This window comes from Mastomys coucha, unplaced genomic scaffold (assembly GCF_008632895.1).
Source record: "Mastomys coucha isolate ucsf_1 unplaced genomic scaffold, UCSF_Mcou_1 pScaffold15, whole genome shotgun sequence".
Classification (NCBI taxonomy): domain Eukaryota; kingdom Metazoa; phylum Chordata; class Mammalia; order Rodentia; family Muridae; genus Mastomys; species Mastomys coucha.
Genome location: NW_022196897.1, coordinates 110,684,905 through 110,702,997, shown reverse-complemented (window position 1 = coordinate 110,702,997; position 18,093 = coordinate 110,684,905). Strand labels below are relative to the sequence as shown.

The window sequence follows — 18,093 nt, the reverse complement described above, 5'->3', positions numbered from 1 at the left end:
GGCTGGTCATACTCTCTGTTAGCAGCTTTCCTCAGCAGATAGCCCATGGCTCTGGTATCTCAAACATCTTGGGTTTTCCAAGGCAGCTTCAATGTTATAACTTCTTGTTTCAGTGTCTGGGATTCATACATGATTTGAGCTCCTCTAAAAGACTGGCGTCACTTTTCCAGCTCTGTCCTCTGTCTTGGTATTCTAAGCTCAGATTAATCCACTCCACTGCCTCTACTGTTCTTGGTGATCATCCCATGGGACTGGCATCTCCAATACACTGGGGTCTTCTGCTGCAACTAGGCTTCACTAATAACCTCTCATAGGCTCTCTTCATGGTGCCAAGCCTCAAGTCCTTTGCATGACCCTCTCAGCCGTGGGCCATCAACTACAACTGAGGCTGCAACTTCACTAATGGCCTTCTGTGGCCTCTCATAGTGCCAAGTCTCAGTAGCTCTTCATGAACTCTGTATGCCTTCAAAACAAGTATCACCTAGGTGACTCTCACACATTACCAAGTCCAGCTGCAGCATGAGGTACAACCTTGGCTATCTCTGGAACACAGCTTCTCGGTGCCCTCAGAAAAACGCTGCCCAGCAGACTGCACCTCAGAGATGCTGGTCTCTTCTTAATCACCGCTTATTTCTTAGCTCCAGCTAACCAGCAATAATTGTCCCAGTAGTCCCTTCTATTTTTGACTCTAAAGCCAGCACCACATGGCTGAAGCTGCCAAGGTCTGCTGCTTTCTGAGACTGGAACATAGCCCTGCTCACTCTATTACCAGCTTTCTGTTTTCCAACTCTCTGCCTAAGCTTGGCTTTCCTGGAACTTACTCTGTAGATTGACCTTGAACTCAGAGAGATCTACGCATCTCTGTCTTCTGTCATGGTGGGATTAAAGGTGTGTACCACCACGCCTGGATTTAAGCTTTTCTTTACCTAGAACCTGCTTCGTCCTTGGGTGGCCTTGAATTTAGAGATCTGTTTGGCTTTGTCTCCTGGAATTAAAGGTGTGTACCACCATGCATGGATCTAAATTTAGCTGGGTAGGATCTTGCCCCCAAATTCCTTAATCTGTTATCTCTTAGAACATAGGATCCATTGCACTTCCTGGTAACCCTTTAATACTTGAACCATATATTTTATATTTTTCCTTTCTCCATGAGACTTAACCAGAGAATAAAGTCACCAGGGCTGTTTTGAGACTAACTTTGCCAATGCAAATTAATATTAATCTCTTTACCTTAGACTCAGGTAGACTCTTCAGACAAGGGCAAAAATGAGCCACATTCTTCAACAAAATACCACAAAAACTGTCTCTAGGTCACATTCTGAAATTCTTCTCCACTGAAACCTCCCAGGACAGATCTGCACAGTTCAAACCATCCTTAGCGACAACATCTTCCATATTCTTACTAGGATAGCCCATTAAGCCCTATTTAAAGCATTCCACTGCTTTCCAAAGCTCCAAAATCCACGTTCTTCCAAACAAAAGCATGGTCAGGCCTATCACAGAAATACCTCAGTCTCTGGTACCAACTTCTGTCTTAATTAGGGTTTCACTGCTGTGAATAGATACCATGATCAAGGCAAGTCTTATATAGGACAACATTTAATTGGAACTGGCTTATAGGTGCAGAGGTTCATTCCATTATCATCAAGGTGGGAGCATGGCAGCATCCAGGCAGGAATGGTGCCAAAGGAGCTGAGAGTTCTACATCTTCATCTGAAGGTTGCTAGTGGAATAATGACTTCCAGGCAGCTAGGGTGAGGCTCTTAAACCCATGCCCACAATAACACACCTACTCCAACAAAGCCATACCTCTTAGTAGTGCCACTCTTCGGGCCAAGCATACAAACCATCACTAGTATTTATCCTTGTCAATATATATTTCCTATCAGGAAAGAAGATGAAGATGGTTGGTTTTGTTTGTTAGACTCTCTATCAGCATTTAAGGATTATTTTCAAGCCGGGAGGTGGTGGCACGTGCTTTTAATCCCAGCACTTGGGAGGCAGAGGCAGGCGGATTTCTGAGTTCGAGGCCAGCCTGGTCTACAGAGTGAGTTCCAGGACAGCCAGGGCTACCAAAAAAAAAAAGGATTATCTTCAAATACTCAAAGCAGCATAGGGATTGGACCTGACAACTTGTCATTCTAAAAACTCTACTTTCTGTTTCAAATACTGTAGTTAAGTCTTGAGAAACATGCTGCAAAAAGATTAATATTTCAATTAAAGACAACATCTAAGACAAGACAAGGTAATTATCCTGGTACTCTTTAGAGTTTGGTTGCCAAACTGAGGACAGATAAATCTCCTTGGCTTTGGATGGAGGAAGCTGAATTCTTCCGTGTCCTAAGGAGAGGGAGTGTCTCTTTCTGTACAAAGGAAAGTGGGCAGGCCTCCCAGGAGCTTGTTCTAATCTGGCTTGGCGTGGAGTTATTGAGTGATGCCACGTACTGGCCGGGTGACTTAAGCAAAGGAAGTAGTGAGTGGTTGAAATGTTTCTATTACTCAGTAATAAAGACCTGTATTTTCATCCTCGAAGGAACTACACACCAAGCAGTATACAGTCCTGTGGAATAAACTATGCTAGACAGGCGCTCCACCAGAGGGACACAGCCTTAGATCTATAAACTCTTTGTCAAGCTTCAATAACAAAGAACACTTACTAAGTTTAGAATCTTAGTGCTTTCCAATTCAGCCACCTCATTTGTCATATGTTGTTTTTCTTTTTTTGTTGTTGTTGTTGGTTGTGGTCTCATCTCCCCTGCATCCTTCCCCTCCCCACAAAGTTTTGGCCCACCCCTGGAAGTGTAGGAGTCCACTTGAAGGGATGCTTCCTTCTATTGTGGATGATGACTTCTGACCCACAGTGCAGACAAGATGTCCAAATTGCTAGCCATGGTCTAGGGTCATGGAGCCTCCTTCCAGACCAGAGCCTCACACTAGGATGGTCACAAATTAGGGAAGTAGAGTCTGGGCTCATGACTATGAGGCTAGTGTACTATCTCTAGGATGTACCCTGCGTACTACATTTTCTTAAAGAGATTAAGCAGGCCCACTACTTAATGTTACTGCTCCTAGCAGAAGATAATAAATGATAAGGTATGTTAAAGAAATGTTAATCTATTAACAGGAAAGACTGGATTTTGGAGTTACATTTCCAGTTTGTAAGAAGGCTTCCTTCCCTCTCTCATACATACCTGCAAATATACATTCCAATTTTGTTTTTTTTGTTTTTTGTTTTTTCAGACAGGGTTTCTCTGTGTAGTCCTGGCTGTCCTAGAACTCACTCTGTAGACAAGGCTGGCCTCAAACTCAGAAATCTGCCTGCCTCTGCGTCCCAAGTGCTGGGATTAAAGGCGTGTGCCACCACTGCTCGGTTTACATTCCAATTTTTAAAAAGAAACTAAGTGGTCCTTTGACTTTCTTCCAGCAGTATTATATTAGTTTATTTTCTATCACTGTGATAAATCACATGAACAAGGTAACTGACAGAAGAGTTTCTTTGGTCGTCCAGTTGCAGAGGGAGAAGCGTCATCATACTGGGGAGGCACGGCACCAGGCAGGTGGCATTGGGGACAGCAAGCTGAGAGGGCGTATCTTGTAGGAAGCAGAGACACACGAGAGTGTGTCCATGTGTGTTCACACAAAGTGAACTGGGAAGGGCATGCATCTTTAAACTCTCAAAGCCTACCCCTAGTGACATACTTCCTCCAACAAGGCTACATCTCCTAATTCTCCCAAGACAGCACTGCCAACTAGGGCCTAAGTGGGGTCCAAGTGTTCAAACACATAGGTGCAAGGGGCTCATTCTTATTCAAAGCACTAAAAATACATTTTGTGTAATTGTGTAATAATGATTTTGCAGTAGGAAGCATGGGGGGTAGGAACATCAACATCTGTTACCTAAGAGTTTTTCACTGTGCACACATATACTGGGGGGAAAAAAATCCCAGTGAGGGGATTATATTGTACTCTGTCCTTTGTCGATTTCGCTATCCTTAAGTATGCCATAGACAGCATGGAGAAGGAAAGGTTCAGGGTAGCTTCTACTCTGCATGGAAGCTGCTCCACCTGACCATCTCTTCTAGCAGCCCCTCAGTGATCCTCAGTTGCGATAATCCTCTGCTCTTTATGAATTCATAAGACCCGGGCTAAACGGGAGGCAGAGAGCCATTTATCTTAGTCAGACAATTTAAATCCTGCTTGGTTGTGGGTGGTCCTGATGCTGTTTGAATTCTGGTGTTTATTTTGCTTCCTCAAGAAGGGTTGCCCCCAAAGAGCAGTCGGGTCAAGTACTCAGGTGATCTCATGTGAACCTTCTCCATTTTAACTGCTCAATAAAGGCTAGAGCCTGTGATTGGGCAGTGGAGGGGAAAGGTGGGACGGGAGGTCTTCGAGGATGGGAGCAAGTAGGGAAGAGAGAGGATGAGAGGAGAGAAGACAGAAGACAATGAGGACATAGCCGCGTTGGAGCAGAACCACATGGCCAGGAGAAACTGCAGGTAGCCAGGGGTCTTATAACTGGGGAATAAGTGAGAATAGTGTTAGATCTGCCCAATCTAGGCTTATAGCTTATAATTATAATAATTGGATTGTGTGTGTGTGTTTTTTGATTTTTTTTTTTTTTTTTTTTAGATAGGCTTTTTGGGGTTGCAAATTCCAGAACACTGCCCTCCAAAGCTCAATCATTAAGAATAGATCTTTTAATGGGATATTTAAAGTGGTATACTCTGATGTATGGGTAAATCTCATGTGTGTGTGTTTAATTAAATTGTGCTTTTAGCTCGATTACAGCTCTCCAATAGTGCTGTTTCCCAAAGTCCTCCTCCAGCAGGGCTCTAGTGTCCCTTCCGAACCTTCTGTTATGGTTTGATCACAAAGAACTCTGGGAGAGTGTTGAAATGTGAAAAACGTTTTTGCAGGAATCTACTAGCCCACGGCCTGTCAGATAGAGTTTCTTGGTGAAATTCAATGATAGCAAAAGAACACATGGGATAATGAATACTTTGAAAGTTAGTGCAATTTACTACATGGTGGGGAGGGTGAGAAGAATCTGGTTTCTCCTTGACTGAAACCCCACGGGAGTCTTAAGAGATAGAGCCGGCGATACTGTAGCAGTTGGCCCTAGGTGAAGTGTTTTCTTTAAATCTCTACCCTGCAGGGAAGGAGCTGCTGTCTTTACTGTGAAGAGAGGTGGAGAACTGAATTGCCTCAGCCAAGGAGAAAGTCGATTGTGTCAGCCACATTCCAGCACCTATCTGCTAACTGCAAACATTAGGCCCCAGGGGTGACGGTATAGAAACACAAATCAAGCTTATCTGTTGAGCTTAAGACACTGTGTGGGTAGAGCTCAAACACTGAATTTCAAACACAGAATTTCATAGATCACTCTCATCACTAATAAAGTATGTCTGCCATATGTGGTTCACTTTTTTTCTTTTTCTTTTTTAATAGAAGGAAACATTCGAGGAGGTCTTTGCATTTTTCAACTGAAAAAGATCATTTTAGTGTGAAGTGTAATTATAACACTCAAGTTTATGAGTTTTTCCGTATTTAGGGGGAAAATCTATAACCCAAATCAAAAGACGCATTTTTTTTTTCCCGAGACAGGGTTTCTCTGTGTAACCTTGGCTGTCCTGGAACTCACTCTGTAGACCAGGCTGGCCTCGAACTCAGAAATCCGCCTGCCTCTGCCTCCCAAGTGCTGGGATTAAAGGCGTGTGCCAGCACCGCCCGGCTCAAAAGATGCATTTGTAGCTAGTCTTGTAAAAGACTTCTTTTAAAACAATTCTATTTGTTTTCCATGTGCGCGTGTGTATATATATTTGCCTGCATACATATATGTACACCACATACACGCCACTGGCCTATGGAGTCAGGAGAGGTTGTTGGCGCTCCTTTATGTGGGTGCTGGGAACCGAACCTAGGCCCTTGGCAAGAGCAGCAAGTGATTCTAAACTGCTGAGCTCTTCCAGGCCCCTTGCACAGGCTTCCTTAAGAAAAATGAAGGGCTGCCCAAATAGACAGCAGCTGCCCTGAGAATTTAAAAGCTTCAACCTCTTAGCTGATTTCGCTAAGGTCTACAGAAATCTTCGGCCCTCAAGGAAAGTAGTCAACTCGGTGACCCGTCCTCAGCCACGGATGCTCGCTGGCGGGTTCGTAGAGCATCCGTCTCCAGAGACGGAGCTGCCTCAGTTCTCGTCTCCACACGCCCCGCCCCCGGAGGACCCCCATCCCAGCGCCCCCAGGCAGCCCGCGCTCCCTCCGCAGGTGGCCGCGCCGGAGCCCCGCCCCCATTCGCTCCCCAAGTCGCGGGGGCCTCGTCCGCTCTCGCGAGATCCGGGCCGCCGAGCGCTCGGGGCCTTTTCAAATCGCGGTCCGTTACCGCTCCGCGGGCCGCCGCCATTGTAGCGCTCGGAGCCCTCAGCGCGGCCGAGGCGGAGCCCGCGGCGGGATGGCCGATGCCGACAAGCCCGAGGCGGCCGCGGGTGACGACGGCCCGCAGCAGCAACCGGCTGAGCCGCGGCGAGACACGCACCCCGGCGAGCCGGAGAAACCGCCGCGCAGCAGCGCCAACGGCGTTAAAATGTATTGTCTCCCCCGGGCGGGCGGGCGGGCGAGCGAGCGGGCAGGGCGGTAGGGAGGCGCGGGCGGCCCCGGTGCCGGAGCAGGTGCGGCGCGGGCGGGCGGGCCGGGTCTCGGGCGCGCGGAAAACGGTCCCCTTTAAAAGGCCCGAGGCTAGCCTCATCCCCGGGGAGGACCCAGGGATGACATCATCGGTCCTTTCCCCTCCCGGCCCGGGGCCGAGCCCCTGTGAGGGCCGCGTGTGCGGTGGTGCTTTCCAAAGTGTTAGAGCTCACCGAGCCCATTGTGTTCCTCTTGATTGGCTTTCCACAGAGGAGGACTTGGTTTCCTCCACCCACCCGGTGATGGTTGTCGGCCGTGCAAGCTATTTTGTTTTTGTTGGTTTTTTTTTTTTTTGTCGTTGTTTGTTTTAAAACACAGACTCAATGTGTGGTGGCCTTCATTTACTTATGATATAGTTAAATTGCTAAAATATAAATCTGTATTTGGCAAAGCTGGGAACGCAACCCAGGGCCTCGTGCATTCTCCAGGCAGGCGCTAGGCCACAAAAATGACACCCCCAACCCATAAAATACAGCTTTGTTTTGTTTTCTCCAAGAAGAAAACTCAAGGGTTGATGGTTTGATCTGCCATCTGGGTTTGTAGAGAATTCAGTCGACGTTAATCCATAAGATCTTAAGTTATAAGACTGTAGGATAGGGGCAGATTGTGCTCGTCTGTCCTTGTCACGTGGGGTGATGGGAAGGCAAGCATTTTCCTGTGGCTTACTCTGTAAAACTAAAGTAATTTGTTAAAACACCTTCCACCTCTCAATTCGGCCTCAGTAGAAAGTAGTGAACACACGCTCATGTTAAGTCAAGAAAGGTAAAGTGTCTTTCTGGCTTTTGTGTCGAAATACTTGAGGTAGTGATTTGGACCAGTCTGTTGGAACTGACTGAATTGAATTGGTTGCACATTAGATGGGGTAGCTCTCCTCAGCCTCGTTATGACTATGACAGTCTTGCTCTTCGGATGACATCGTTGGATATTTTCTCTTAATCACTGACAATGTATTTAAGAGGAATTATCCCAGTTCCCTGCGGCCTATCCTGAGCTTTTAGAAGTTCAGTGTTTGCTGTTTTTCTGATGCCTATATTCATTTTGAAATGATATATGTGGAGAGGCACCTTAAGAATGTTCCATTAGGCAGAGTCCATTGTGTTACCTTTGAATATGGTGGTTATTTTCTCTACCCACTTGGTGACTTTTGAACAGGAACCGTCTTGTGAGGAGAACAGAATTTTGCTCACAGGTATCAGATTTGCAGGGCTTGAAAGTCAGTGCAGTTTGCTCATGGGTGGAGAGTGTGCGTGTATTCATCGAGAAATCAGAAAGCAAGTAAAGCCTATCTCTGATGCCTGCCAAAGCGTGGGTTTTTTTTTTTTTTCCAGAGATTTGCTATTAAAAATAGAAAGAAAAAAAAAGTGGAGTGACTGTAACAATAGAGTCAGCCTGCATATCTTTGGATTCTGTATCCATGGATTTAATGGTGAATTGGAAATGCCCATATTGTATCTATATGGAAAGTAAACATACATAATATATGCATTGTTTAGGTATTATAAGTAAGGAAGAGAGTAAAGTATGTGTGACATTGTGCGTAAGTCACATACAGACACTGCATTTGGGAAAAGGACTAGAGCAGCTGCAGACTATCTGTGGGGTGGAGGGGACTGAGGGCTACAGGCATGGATTACTAATTTGGAGAGTGTGCATGTATCCACCAATTACTAATTTGTGTCCAAGCGTGAGTGTGCCACTGTTTTTCCTGAAGAAAGTAATCATTGAATCCTATAGTGTTGGTACTTGTGAAACTGGTAATCTAAACCTCTATTGCCCAAAAGTATGATGTCTACGGTTGCATTGCAAGATGGGAAAAGAGGTGAGAAAGAACTATTTTCTAATTTAAGGAGAAAATATGGGGCAGGTGTTAACAGTAAATACACATTATTTCCTTATTCTAATTCATTCTTTCCATATTTTCTCAGTGTTGAGTAGAGACCAATGTACTCTAAGGAATTTCTTACATGTCTGGGGGGCCAGCATGAGGTAGTCACAATGAATACTTAGGGCCTTAAATTTTACGAGAATCTACAGTGAACCCTAAACTTTGGGCTGATCACCATGCTTTTAACAATAAGTCATTAAAAGAATTTTGATAACCAGACATTGCTTTACAACATCCACTGCTTGGAAGTGAACTATGTGCTGCTCTTGGGATTGGAGGGACTTAATGTTAAGTTAATTCACAGTTACAGTAGACAGAGGGCTGTCCTTTTTATCCCTGCACCTTAAATTTTAAAGGTTCAGTGAGTATCTATTGAAGAAATGCAGGAAGAAGTTTTGAGATACTGAAACTCATGGAAAAGATTTAGTTGGCTGGCCGGGCAGTGGTGGCGCACACCTTTAATCCCAGCACTTGGGAGGCAGAGGCAGGTGGATTTCTGAGTTCGAGACCAGCCTGGTCTACAGAGTGAGTTCCAGGACAGCCAGAGCTACACAGAGAAACCCTGTCTTGAAAAACTTTAAAAAAAAAAAAAAAGATTTAGTTGGCTTGTTCATCTTTAGACAGGAATTAAAGATCCTATTTTCTCTGTCTACACTCAAGTTGGAAGGAAAGCAGTAACTATCTTGTGATTCTTCATTAGTCTTGTATGATTACAGATGTACTTATATTGTGCTATTTATAAAATATTTCAACACTAGGGTAGGTTGAAGTGATTACTAATAAAGCATCAGTTTTTCTCATGAGTGAAGGTCACAACAGTGATGTTTTGATTTGCTATTATACAGTGATTATTGTAATTGAGCTAATTAATATACCTGTGAGTTCATGTATTTTTTTGTAATTGTTCCAAATGTTTTACCACACATTGTCTCCAGAACTTGGTTACTGGAAGCTTATATGCTTAGGCAGGCATCTCATTAGACTTGTGGTAGTGATCACCCTACCCTGATGCTTGAGTTTTGTTTTTGATGTCATGCAGTATTTGGTTTTCTGTGTAGGCTTATTTCACTTAGCACACTGTCCTTCAGGTTGCTGCAGCTGGCAGGCTTTCCTTCCAAACGCTGGATCTCTTTCTATGTCTCTCTGTCTGTCTCTGTGTGTGTGTATGTATACATCTGGAGTATATACATGCCCACTCCCACCTTTTCCTTAACCAATGTTTGATCAGTAAGCAGGCTTTTAGTTAAGTTCTTTATCCTAGTTATTGTGAAAAATATAGTGACTCTGAGTTCATATATTAAGATGGTTTTATTTCTTTTGTTAAATACAAAAAATGGAATTCTAGGTCATTTTATAGTTTGTTTTTTTTTAAAGAAATCTTCATAGTTTTTCTCTGGTCAGCCTTTAAGTAAACATAAAGAAAATATCCTAATAATGTATTTTGTAATGAATTGTCAAGAGTATTGTAAGCAAATGTTTATTACAGTCATGTAACCTTCATTCAGCGAGGTGAAGAATAGAGGAACTTAGTGAATACTTGAGAATTCTGTGTGTTTTCACAGTGAATTCATCCAGGGTGAGAGTAGACTGGAGGGATTCTTATCAAAGACCAGATATCTTCTTACCTGACTTCAGACTGGAGACACTGTGAATCAGTGGAAGCACATTATTATGCAGATGGTTCTTCAGAGGAATGAAAAAGAAAGGTTTGTTGTGTCTGCTGTAGCTAGGAACCAGAGAAGAGGCCTTGTATATTTTCCGCTGCTTGTTTCTGTTCTCAAAAATGCCACTTTATTCACACAGAGGCACATTCTGGAACAGTTGAGAAGACCCCTTTCAGATCATGCCATTTCTTATAAAAGATTATGGTTGATAGAGACGATGTCCCTGTCAAAATCTGAATAGCTGGTGAAGCAAACTTGCTACTAATGTTTCTTAAAGATGATGCCACCGTCTGTTCAGAGTATGGATTCTGTTTGCTTTTGAGATAGGTTCTAATCTAAGCCCTGACTAACTTGGTGCTGTGTAGTTCGGACTTCAGCTCTTTTGCTTCCGTGTCTTCGACTGTTGGTATTACAGACATGTATCACCATTTTCAGTGGGTTTGTGTCTGTGTATGTTTCTGTGTGCATGCACACATGTATACCTTCTGAGAGGTTTCACATTGAACCTAAATCTCATTGATTATAGCTTGGCTGACTAGTAAAGTTCAGGAATCCACGATTCTTCCCCAACCCCACCCCTACCTGAGTTACAGATGTGTATTTCCATGCCCAGCTTTTTAGGTGGATGCTGGAGATCCTAACCTTGACACTCAGCTTTGCAAAGCAAGCACTTTACCAACTGAGCTATCCTTCCAAAGTCCAGATTGTGGGTCCTTAACTGACAGTTGAAAAATTACAACTTATCCAGCATATGGTATAGTTAGTTGCCAGTCTAGATACAGTGTAGATAGATAGCACAGAAGACTGGTTTTATTCTTACAGACTTTATGTGCTTTATCTGTGGCAGGGTTGTCACCTGGTTAGGAGAGTGCTGTAAACAGTGAAATTTCATACTGATGCAGTAAGAAGTTTGTTTATATATAGCCTTCCAAAAGTGCTCACCTTAGAATTTATAGCCTGGATTATGAAATTTGGTTTGTTGTTAGAATAATCCATGAAGTTTTTTTTTGTTTTTTGTTTTTTGTTTTTTGTTTTTGTTTTTGTTTTTTCGAGACAGGGTTTCTCTGTGTAGCCCTGGCTTTCCTGGAACTCACTCTGTAGACCAGGCTGGCCTCGAACTCAGAAATCTGCCTGCCTCTGCCTCCCAAGTGCTGGGATTAAAGGCGTGCGCCACCACCGCCAGGCAATCCATGAAGTTTTTAAGAAAGCTGTTTTTTATTTATTCTTAGAGATTTTGACTCATTAAAGTTTATAAAAAATTGCTTTTAAATTAACTTGTTAATGAAATTACTTTAGGTTGACTAAATCAATCCATGAGTTAAATCTACTGTTGTTTCTGTAAAAAGATTGCTTTTGAGTCCTAGGGAGATAGCAAGTTGAAAAAGTGCTTGCCTCATGAGGACCTGAGTCTGCTCTCCAGAACCATGTGAAAATATTGGGCATGTATGTCCTTGTAAATTTAGTGCTGGGGAGGAGACAAGATTCCTGGTCTCACCAATTTGGTGAGCTTCAGTCTGAAGACAGATACTATGTCAAAGGACAGGAATGACATTCCTGAGGCTGTCCCCTGCTCTCCATACATATGCTCACAGACATGCCTGTGCACCTGCACACGTACATGCACATGCATATTGTTTTAAAAATGGTCTACAGCCATACCACCCTGAACGCGCCCGATCTCGTCTGATCTCAGAAGCTAAGCAGAGTCGGGCCTGGTTAGTACTTGGATGGGAGACTGCCTGGGAATACTGGATGCTGTAGGCTTTAAAAAAATGTAAATTATAGTTTTAAATATAAATACAGATTTTTATCTGTAGGGATTACTTTAGGTATATACCCATATCTTATTTACTCCTATCTTGGCATATGGCATCATAATAGTTGCACTTTGATTGAAGTGTTATAAATTAATTTTTCCAACTAGGTCCATTAAAAAAGACTGCTAGATTCTGGCTCATGATGTGTTTAATTACTTCCCCTCTCTTCAACTCTAGCCTTTTATTATAGGTAGTATTACTATTAACAGACACAGTTCTATGATGTATCCTATCCTTTGTTCAACATGAAGATACATAAGGATGTCTTTTAAATTGTCTGTGTTTATCTAAGTAGGAAAATTTGTTACTCTATAAGTAAAAGTTTTTCAGATAATCATTTATTCATCTACTTTTTTTTTGTGGCTAGTGTGGAGTAAGGGGTGGGGGTAGAGTTTTGACTATAGCTCTGGCTTGGCTGGCTGCTTTAGAACTTAATATATGGATGAGGCTATCTTGAAACTTGTGGTAGTCTTACATCTTCTCCTGAGTGCTTGAATTATATGTGCCACCATTTTTATAATATGAGCTAGCTTTTAAAAATTAATTTAGTTAAAAGTTTTATGATTTTTTTTCTTATTAGCTTTTGCGTGTGTTGTGTGTTTATGATGTATGTGCAAGCCATGATGTTTATATTGATATCAGAGGATACTTTGTATAGTCAATTCTCTCTTTCCATCTTTAACATTGAGCTCAGGTTATCAGGCTCCTGTAGCAAGTGCCCTTTTGGTGGTCCAAATTGGACTTTAGAGTTGAATAAAGCTCAGAAAGTTAATTATTTCCTAAATGAGATACTGAGATAACTCACATGCTCCCTCCATAGGGTCTATTAATATTTATGAAGTAGTGTCATGGGAAAAATTGGGTTTGGGGATGTTTATAAGTATGGTTTTTTTTTTAATAATTTTTTTAAAAAAGATTTATTTATTTTATGTATGAGTACACTGTCGCTGTCTTCAGACACACCAGAAGGGGGCATTGGATCCCATTATAGATGGTTGTGAGCCACCATGTGGTTGCTGGGAATTGAACTCAGGACCTCTGGAAGAACAGACAGTGTTCTTAACCGCTGAGCCATCTCTCCAGCCCTACAAGTATTAACATAGACGAAAGATGCCAGCTGTTAACTCAGAACTTGAAAGGCTTGGACAGTATGGAGCTCTCAGGCTGACTTCCTACTTCTTTGCTGAGTTCTTTCTAGTTTAGTTGATAATTTTGTGAAGTGACAGATGTGAATGATTGATACACAGAGTTCTATTCTTAGAAGATCAACTAAAGATGCTTTTGTTTGTCTTCTAATTCACAGGGAGAATGATGAATCAGTGAAGGAAGAAAAATCTGATTTAAAAGAAAAGTCTACAGGAAATAAGAAGGCCAATCGGTTTCATCCTTATTCAAAAGATAAGAATTCGGGCACTGGAGAAAAGAAAGGTCCAAATCGGAACAGAGTGTTCATTAGCAACATCCCCTATGACATGAAATGGCAGGCTATTAAAGATTTGATGAGAGAAAAAGGTAACAATTTCTTGAGTAACTTAGAGTTGTACTCTTTGTATAGGAAGGGGAGGAAATAAGCAGACTTTTTATTCCTCTTAGCCACACAAACTCAAAAAAAGAGAGAGACTTTTCTTTCTTGACATGTCAATTAATCTTTTCTTTTTCCTTCCACTTGGCAATTTCATTACAAGGAAGTATGGATAAATGAAGTATTTTTCTTTTTGCCATTTTAGTGGGATAGTGAAGCCAGCATCTGCATGCCACCAAGAATTTCGTTAAAGTGATTGCTTTGTCTTGTTGAAGTTTTTAAAATAGATTTTAAAAGGACTATTGCATTAGTTAAGCAATGCATTTAGCTTGTTAATGTATGTATAATAAGGTCGATTTTTTTTCCCCCAAAGATGTTTTTGGTGGAGTCTGGAATCTGGCTGTGGAATTCATTTTGCTTGCCTTGTCACGACTGCCATGCTGCTGTCCTTGCAGTTCTGTATAAATGTGTCACTGCTGCTGCAGTTGTGTTTTCAGAATAACTGAAAACTTCATCTTCTACACATGCTTGGTTTTGGGGGAAAATAATGTCAATACTTGATCTTGTAAAAGTTAGTTCTGTTCTTGAAAAATTGAGGTTCAACAGTCCTGCAAACTCTCTACTTGGCTTTGAGGGTGATCTTCTAATAATTTTTTTTAATTGCATTGGTGTATCTGTTGTAAGGTGACAACTATTTGACTGGTTTTACTCACTGACTATTTAGAAGTGTGTGGCTTGCTGTGAAGCATTACTTGTAAATTTAGTTTACTGATGGCAAACATGATTGAAGACATTCAGGTAGAAAGTCACCTTAAAACAGCTGTTGTGTGTAGGCTGACCAAAGTTATTTGAAAAGTGCTAATGTTGTTAATATGATAGGCTGAGGGGCCATTTGTATGTATATGTGCATTTGTTCACCAACCATACCATGCTGGCCAAAAAGATCTGCAGTATGAATTGGGTTAATATGGTTGTTAGCTTTTTTAGAGAATGTGGATGAGGTAATTTCTGAAAATTAGTTAAATTCTATAGCTATTGATAGGAGGTATGTTGATCTGGTCCTGATTGCTGGTGAATAATAGGTGCTTTTCTGTAGAGTTGTGCACAGGTGTGCAGTAAAGCAAGATACTGGTGTTTAAATGTATTGTTTCTTGGTATCTTCCTTTTGTATGTCTTATGTAGTTGGTGAGGTTACATACGTGGAGCTCTTTAAGGATGCGGAAGGAAAATCAAGGGTAAGTGCTGTGGGCCATAATCTGCTCGAGGCTTAAAAGTTCCTCAGCAGTTTACTTTTGTATAATACTCTACCAGACTTTTGGAAACTTAAGTTTCATTTTGTTTTACTTTAAGATTTGAGGTTTAATCCTAGCAAGTCTGACATATGCCAACCAAACTAGCTACCTGAAAGGGATGGGTTCTGTAAATGCTCATAAAGGGCATTCATTTTTCTAATGCTTTAAGGTATGCTTTTTCTTAGCTAATAAAATTTTAATATTGCTTTTTGTTGTATTTTGATGACTTCAGGGATATTTTAAAAGTCACTGAATTGATAATATTCCCTAAGAGTTTCATGAGAGGCCTGTGGCTTAAAGGTGTTAATTTAGAATATAATTTTGAAACTTTTATTGAAAAGCTTAATTTGTTAGCCTGCAGGACCATGTAAGAGGCAGTGCTCTGACCAATTGGTATGAATGATGTCTATGACTAAGTTGACCTAGAAGGCTGATGATAGATTTTGATTTAGCAGCATGAGTATACCGAAGAATATAACGGAAAGCTCTTTAACAGCGTCTCATCATATTCACAAAATGGTTGGGTACATGAGAAATACAAATTTTGTCATCACATTCAAGTGGCATCTTGAACAATAATCACAGGAATTATTTTTAAAAAATGATTCTGTAAGTTTCTTTAATATGGTTAATTTGTTTTACATGCTTCCAGCTAGATGCTTCTAAATTGTGTGCAGCCAGTTTTATTCTAATAGATAACTTTATTAAAAGTAAAATTCATGGGGGCTGGAGTGATGGCTCATCAGTTAAGAGCACTGGCTGCTCTTACAGAGGACTTGGTCTCAATTCTAGCACCACATGGCAGCTCATAACCATCTGGAACTCAAGTTCCAAGAGATCTAACACCCTCTTCTGGCCTCTGTGGTCACCAGACTCACACATTGCAGACAAATAATATACATAAGAACTTTGAAAATTCATATTTATTTGCTACTTTAGTTAGATTTCAAAAGTATGTTGTCCGCAATATATCTTGAAATATTTATTACCGTGTAAGAGTATTGGAGCCTTCAGTTTCTTCCTTCACTTACTGTTGACTAAATTCATACAGTATGGTACTAGTTTTAATTTTAAGAAAAGTCACCTGAAAGTAAAAATGTACTCCAAGTTTGTAACATGTTAGATGGATTTAAAAATTTGTTGAAAATGCATGGTCACTTGCCTGTTACATTCTGGAGGTATAAAAGAAAAAGAAAGTGTGTTCTTGATTACTTTTTAATGACTTAAAGATTAGAGTTTTCCATTAAATTCATCTACTGACCTAAAATGTTTTTTTTTTCTTTTGCATATATTGACAATCTACTGGATACAGGGTTGTGGGTAAGAATTTTTTAAAAGTATCTTACGTTAAATTAATCTTGTGATTGGGAATAAGAAATCTTTGTAAATAAGCATTTCTTATATATTTTCCCCTATTAAGCGTGGTTGAATTCAAAGATGAAGAGTTTGTAAAGAAAGCATTAGAAACTATGAACAAATACGACCTTAGTGGAAGGCCTCTGAATATTAAAGAGGTAAGTTTTTATATTTGCAATTTAAATATTTAATTATATGAACATGTTTCCTTTGATGTTTTTCTTACCATGTAGTTATATGGCTATTTTTTTAAGGAAAGCTGCTTACTAAAGAATTGTAGCTTGTGATTATTTTACTTAAGAGATGATATGCTGTTAATCCTTAAGTTATTCTTTATATTTATTTAGCTCCTAGTTACAGATAGATAGAAGTCCTCAGTTTAAAATAAAAGTGAGGACCCAAAAATTTAAAGATGATAAACTTAAGGTACAGACTTTATTTGCTATAAAAATTTTCAGTTTTTAGACTGTTTAATTGAAAATTCAATAGGTATTGTAGTTGATACAGGGTGCTTGAAAATACACATAGCTTGTGGATTTGAATAAGATTGGTATTCATCTTTAATAAAATTTAGATTCTGTAAGATTATAATTTAAGAAGCATTATAGCTTACTGAGATGTATAACTAGAACTTAGAATAATCTACAATGGGGATTGTAGTATAAATAGATTGACAAATGATCAGAAGGTACTTAACACAATACCACTTGCAGGAGTGGTTGATCTTGATAATAATTAGCTTGAGTAACACTCAGTTTCCTGGGCTCTTTTGTTTTATGTTGTTTTACCATATTAGTTTGACCATAGGCCCATTTGCACATATATCCTTGCTAAACCTGTATTGAAAGACATAGGCGGGCTGGTGAGATGGTTCAGTGGTTAAGAGCACGGACTGCTCCTCCAGAGGTCATGAGTTCAAATCCTAGCAACCACATGGTGGCTCACAACCCTCTGGAATGAGATCTGATGCCCTCTCCTGGTGTGTCTGAGGACAGCTACAGTGTACTTACATATAATAATAAATAAATCTTTAAAAAAAAAAAAGAAAGAAAGAAATAGGCAATGTTATTTTGAGTATGATATGTTGAGCTAATACTGATGCTATTCATTGGCTGGCATTCAGCAAGAGAACAGTGATTTTTGAGTTCTAGCTTATTCTTTTCTGACAATACTTCATTTCTCTAGACTTTAGTTAATTTATTATAATGCCACTGATACCTAGTATGACTTTTATGAAGATCAAGTGTGATAAATAAGTTGTAGCTCACTCTGTCACTAGAAAAGCTAAATGACCCAGGAATTGCAAATTACATAACCTTTGTTAAGTTTCCTTGTCACTGAGATAGGAGAGATACTAGAAATCTCTGATAGTGTTGTAAAAACTCAGTGTTACTAGTTACTATTCTTGTGATATTATGGAAGGCTGTTAGCACAGTGCTTAAAATAGTCCAACTCTATCATAAATGTAAGCTGTAAAAACTGTTCTTGTTAGTGATTGTTGGTATCTTGTTCTTTAGTGTGATGATAAGCTTCAGTGCCTTAGTACCAAAAATATCATGTATCCTATATTCTTTACTGGAATTAACTTCAAATTTAAAAAAATTAGCAGAGATTTGGTAGGGAATGTCTAAATTTTGTGGTTTGACTAGTCATTTATTTGGTGCATTTATGCATATGCCAGGATTTAACTTCAGAAACATGCAGCATCCTAAATAATTTGTTCCAATTTATAATCCTCTAATAATTTGGTTATCATAATTTGCTATTTTATGATCTTGTTTCTGTTCAAAGGAAACAAGTATTATAATAAAAGCTCCATAGACATGCTATAGACACTAAGCATACTATGTTTATAGTCTTTCTGTTTTTTTTTTTT

At 40.4% G+C, this 18,093-nt stretch overlaps 2 protein-coding genes and 1 pseudogene across 10 annotated transcripts in view; 2 read left to right on the top strand and 1 right to left on the bottom strand.

Annotated features, from left to right (window-relative positions):
- Positions 1-18,093, bottom strand: part of Ctxn2 (cortexin 2) — a 41,198-nt gene that overhangs the window by 20,461 nt on the left and 2,644 nt on the right. Inside the window, exon 3 of one of the 3 annotated variants that reach the window (XR_004118831.1) lies at positions 10,286-10,378. The exons of the other annotated variants lie outside the window; for them this stretch is intronic. The gene's annotated coding sequence lies outside the window, so the exon portion shown is untranslated. Of the gene's footprint in view, positions 1-10,285; positions 10,379-18,093 lie in introns of those variants that run through there. 3 annotated transcript variants of the gene reach the window in all.
- The window catches only part of Myef2 (myelin expression factor 2), a 39,022-nt gene continuing 27,239 nt past the window's right edge, over positions 6,311-18,093 (top strand). For 3 of the 7 annotated variants that reach the window (XM_031371737.1, XM_031371736.1, XM_031371735.1), the window contains exons 1-5: positions 6,326-6,582; positions 13,351-13,559; positions 14,752-14,804; positions 16,174-16,181; positions 16,282-16,375. In XM_031371737.1, the coding sequence (XP_031227597.1) occupies positions 6,449-6,582; positions 13,351-13,559; positions 14,752-14,804; positions 16,174-16,181; positions 16,282-16,375 (498 nt within the window). In that variant the 5' untranslated portion in view covers positions 6,326-6,448. Of the gene's footprint in view, positions 6,583-13,350; positions 13,560-14,751; positions 14,805-16,173; positions 16,182-16,281; positions 16,376-18,093 lie in introns of all 7 variants that reach the window. The other 4 variants (XM_031371739.1, XM_031371738.1, XM_031371734.1 and 1 more) reach the window with 2 other exon arrangements.
- LOC116092622 lies at positions 11,876-11,994 on the top strand (annotated as a pseudogene).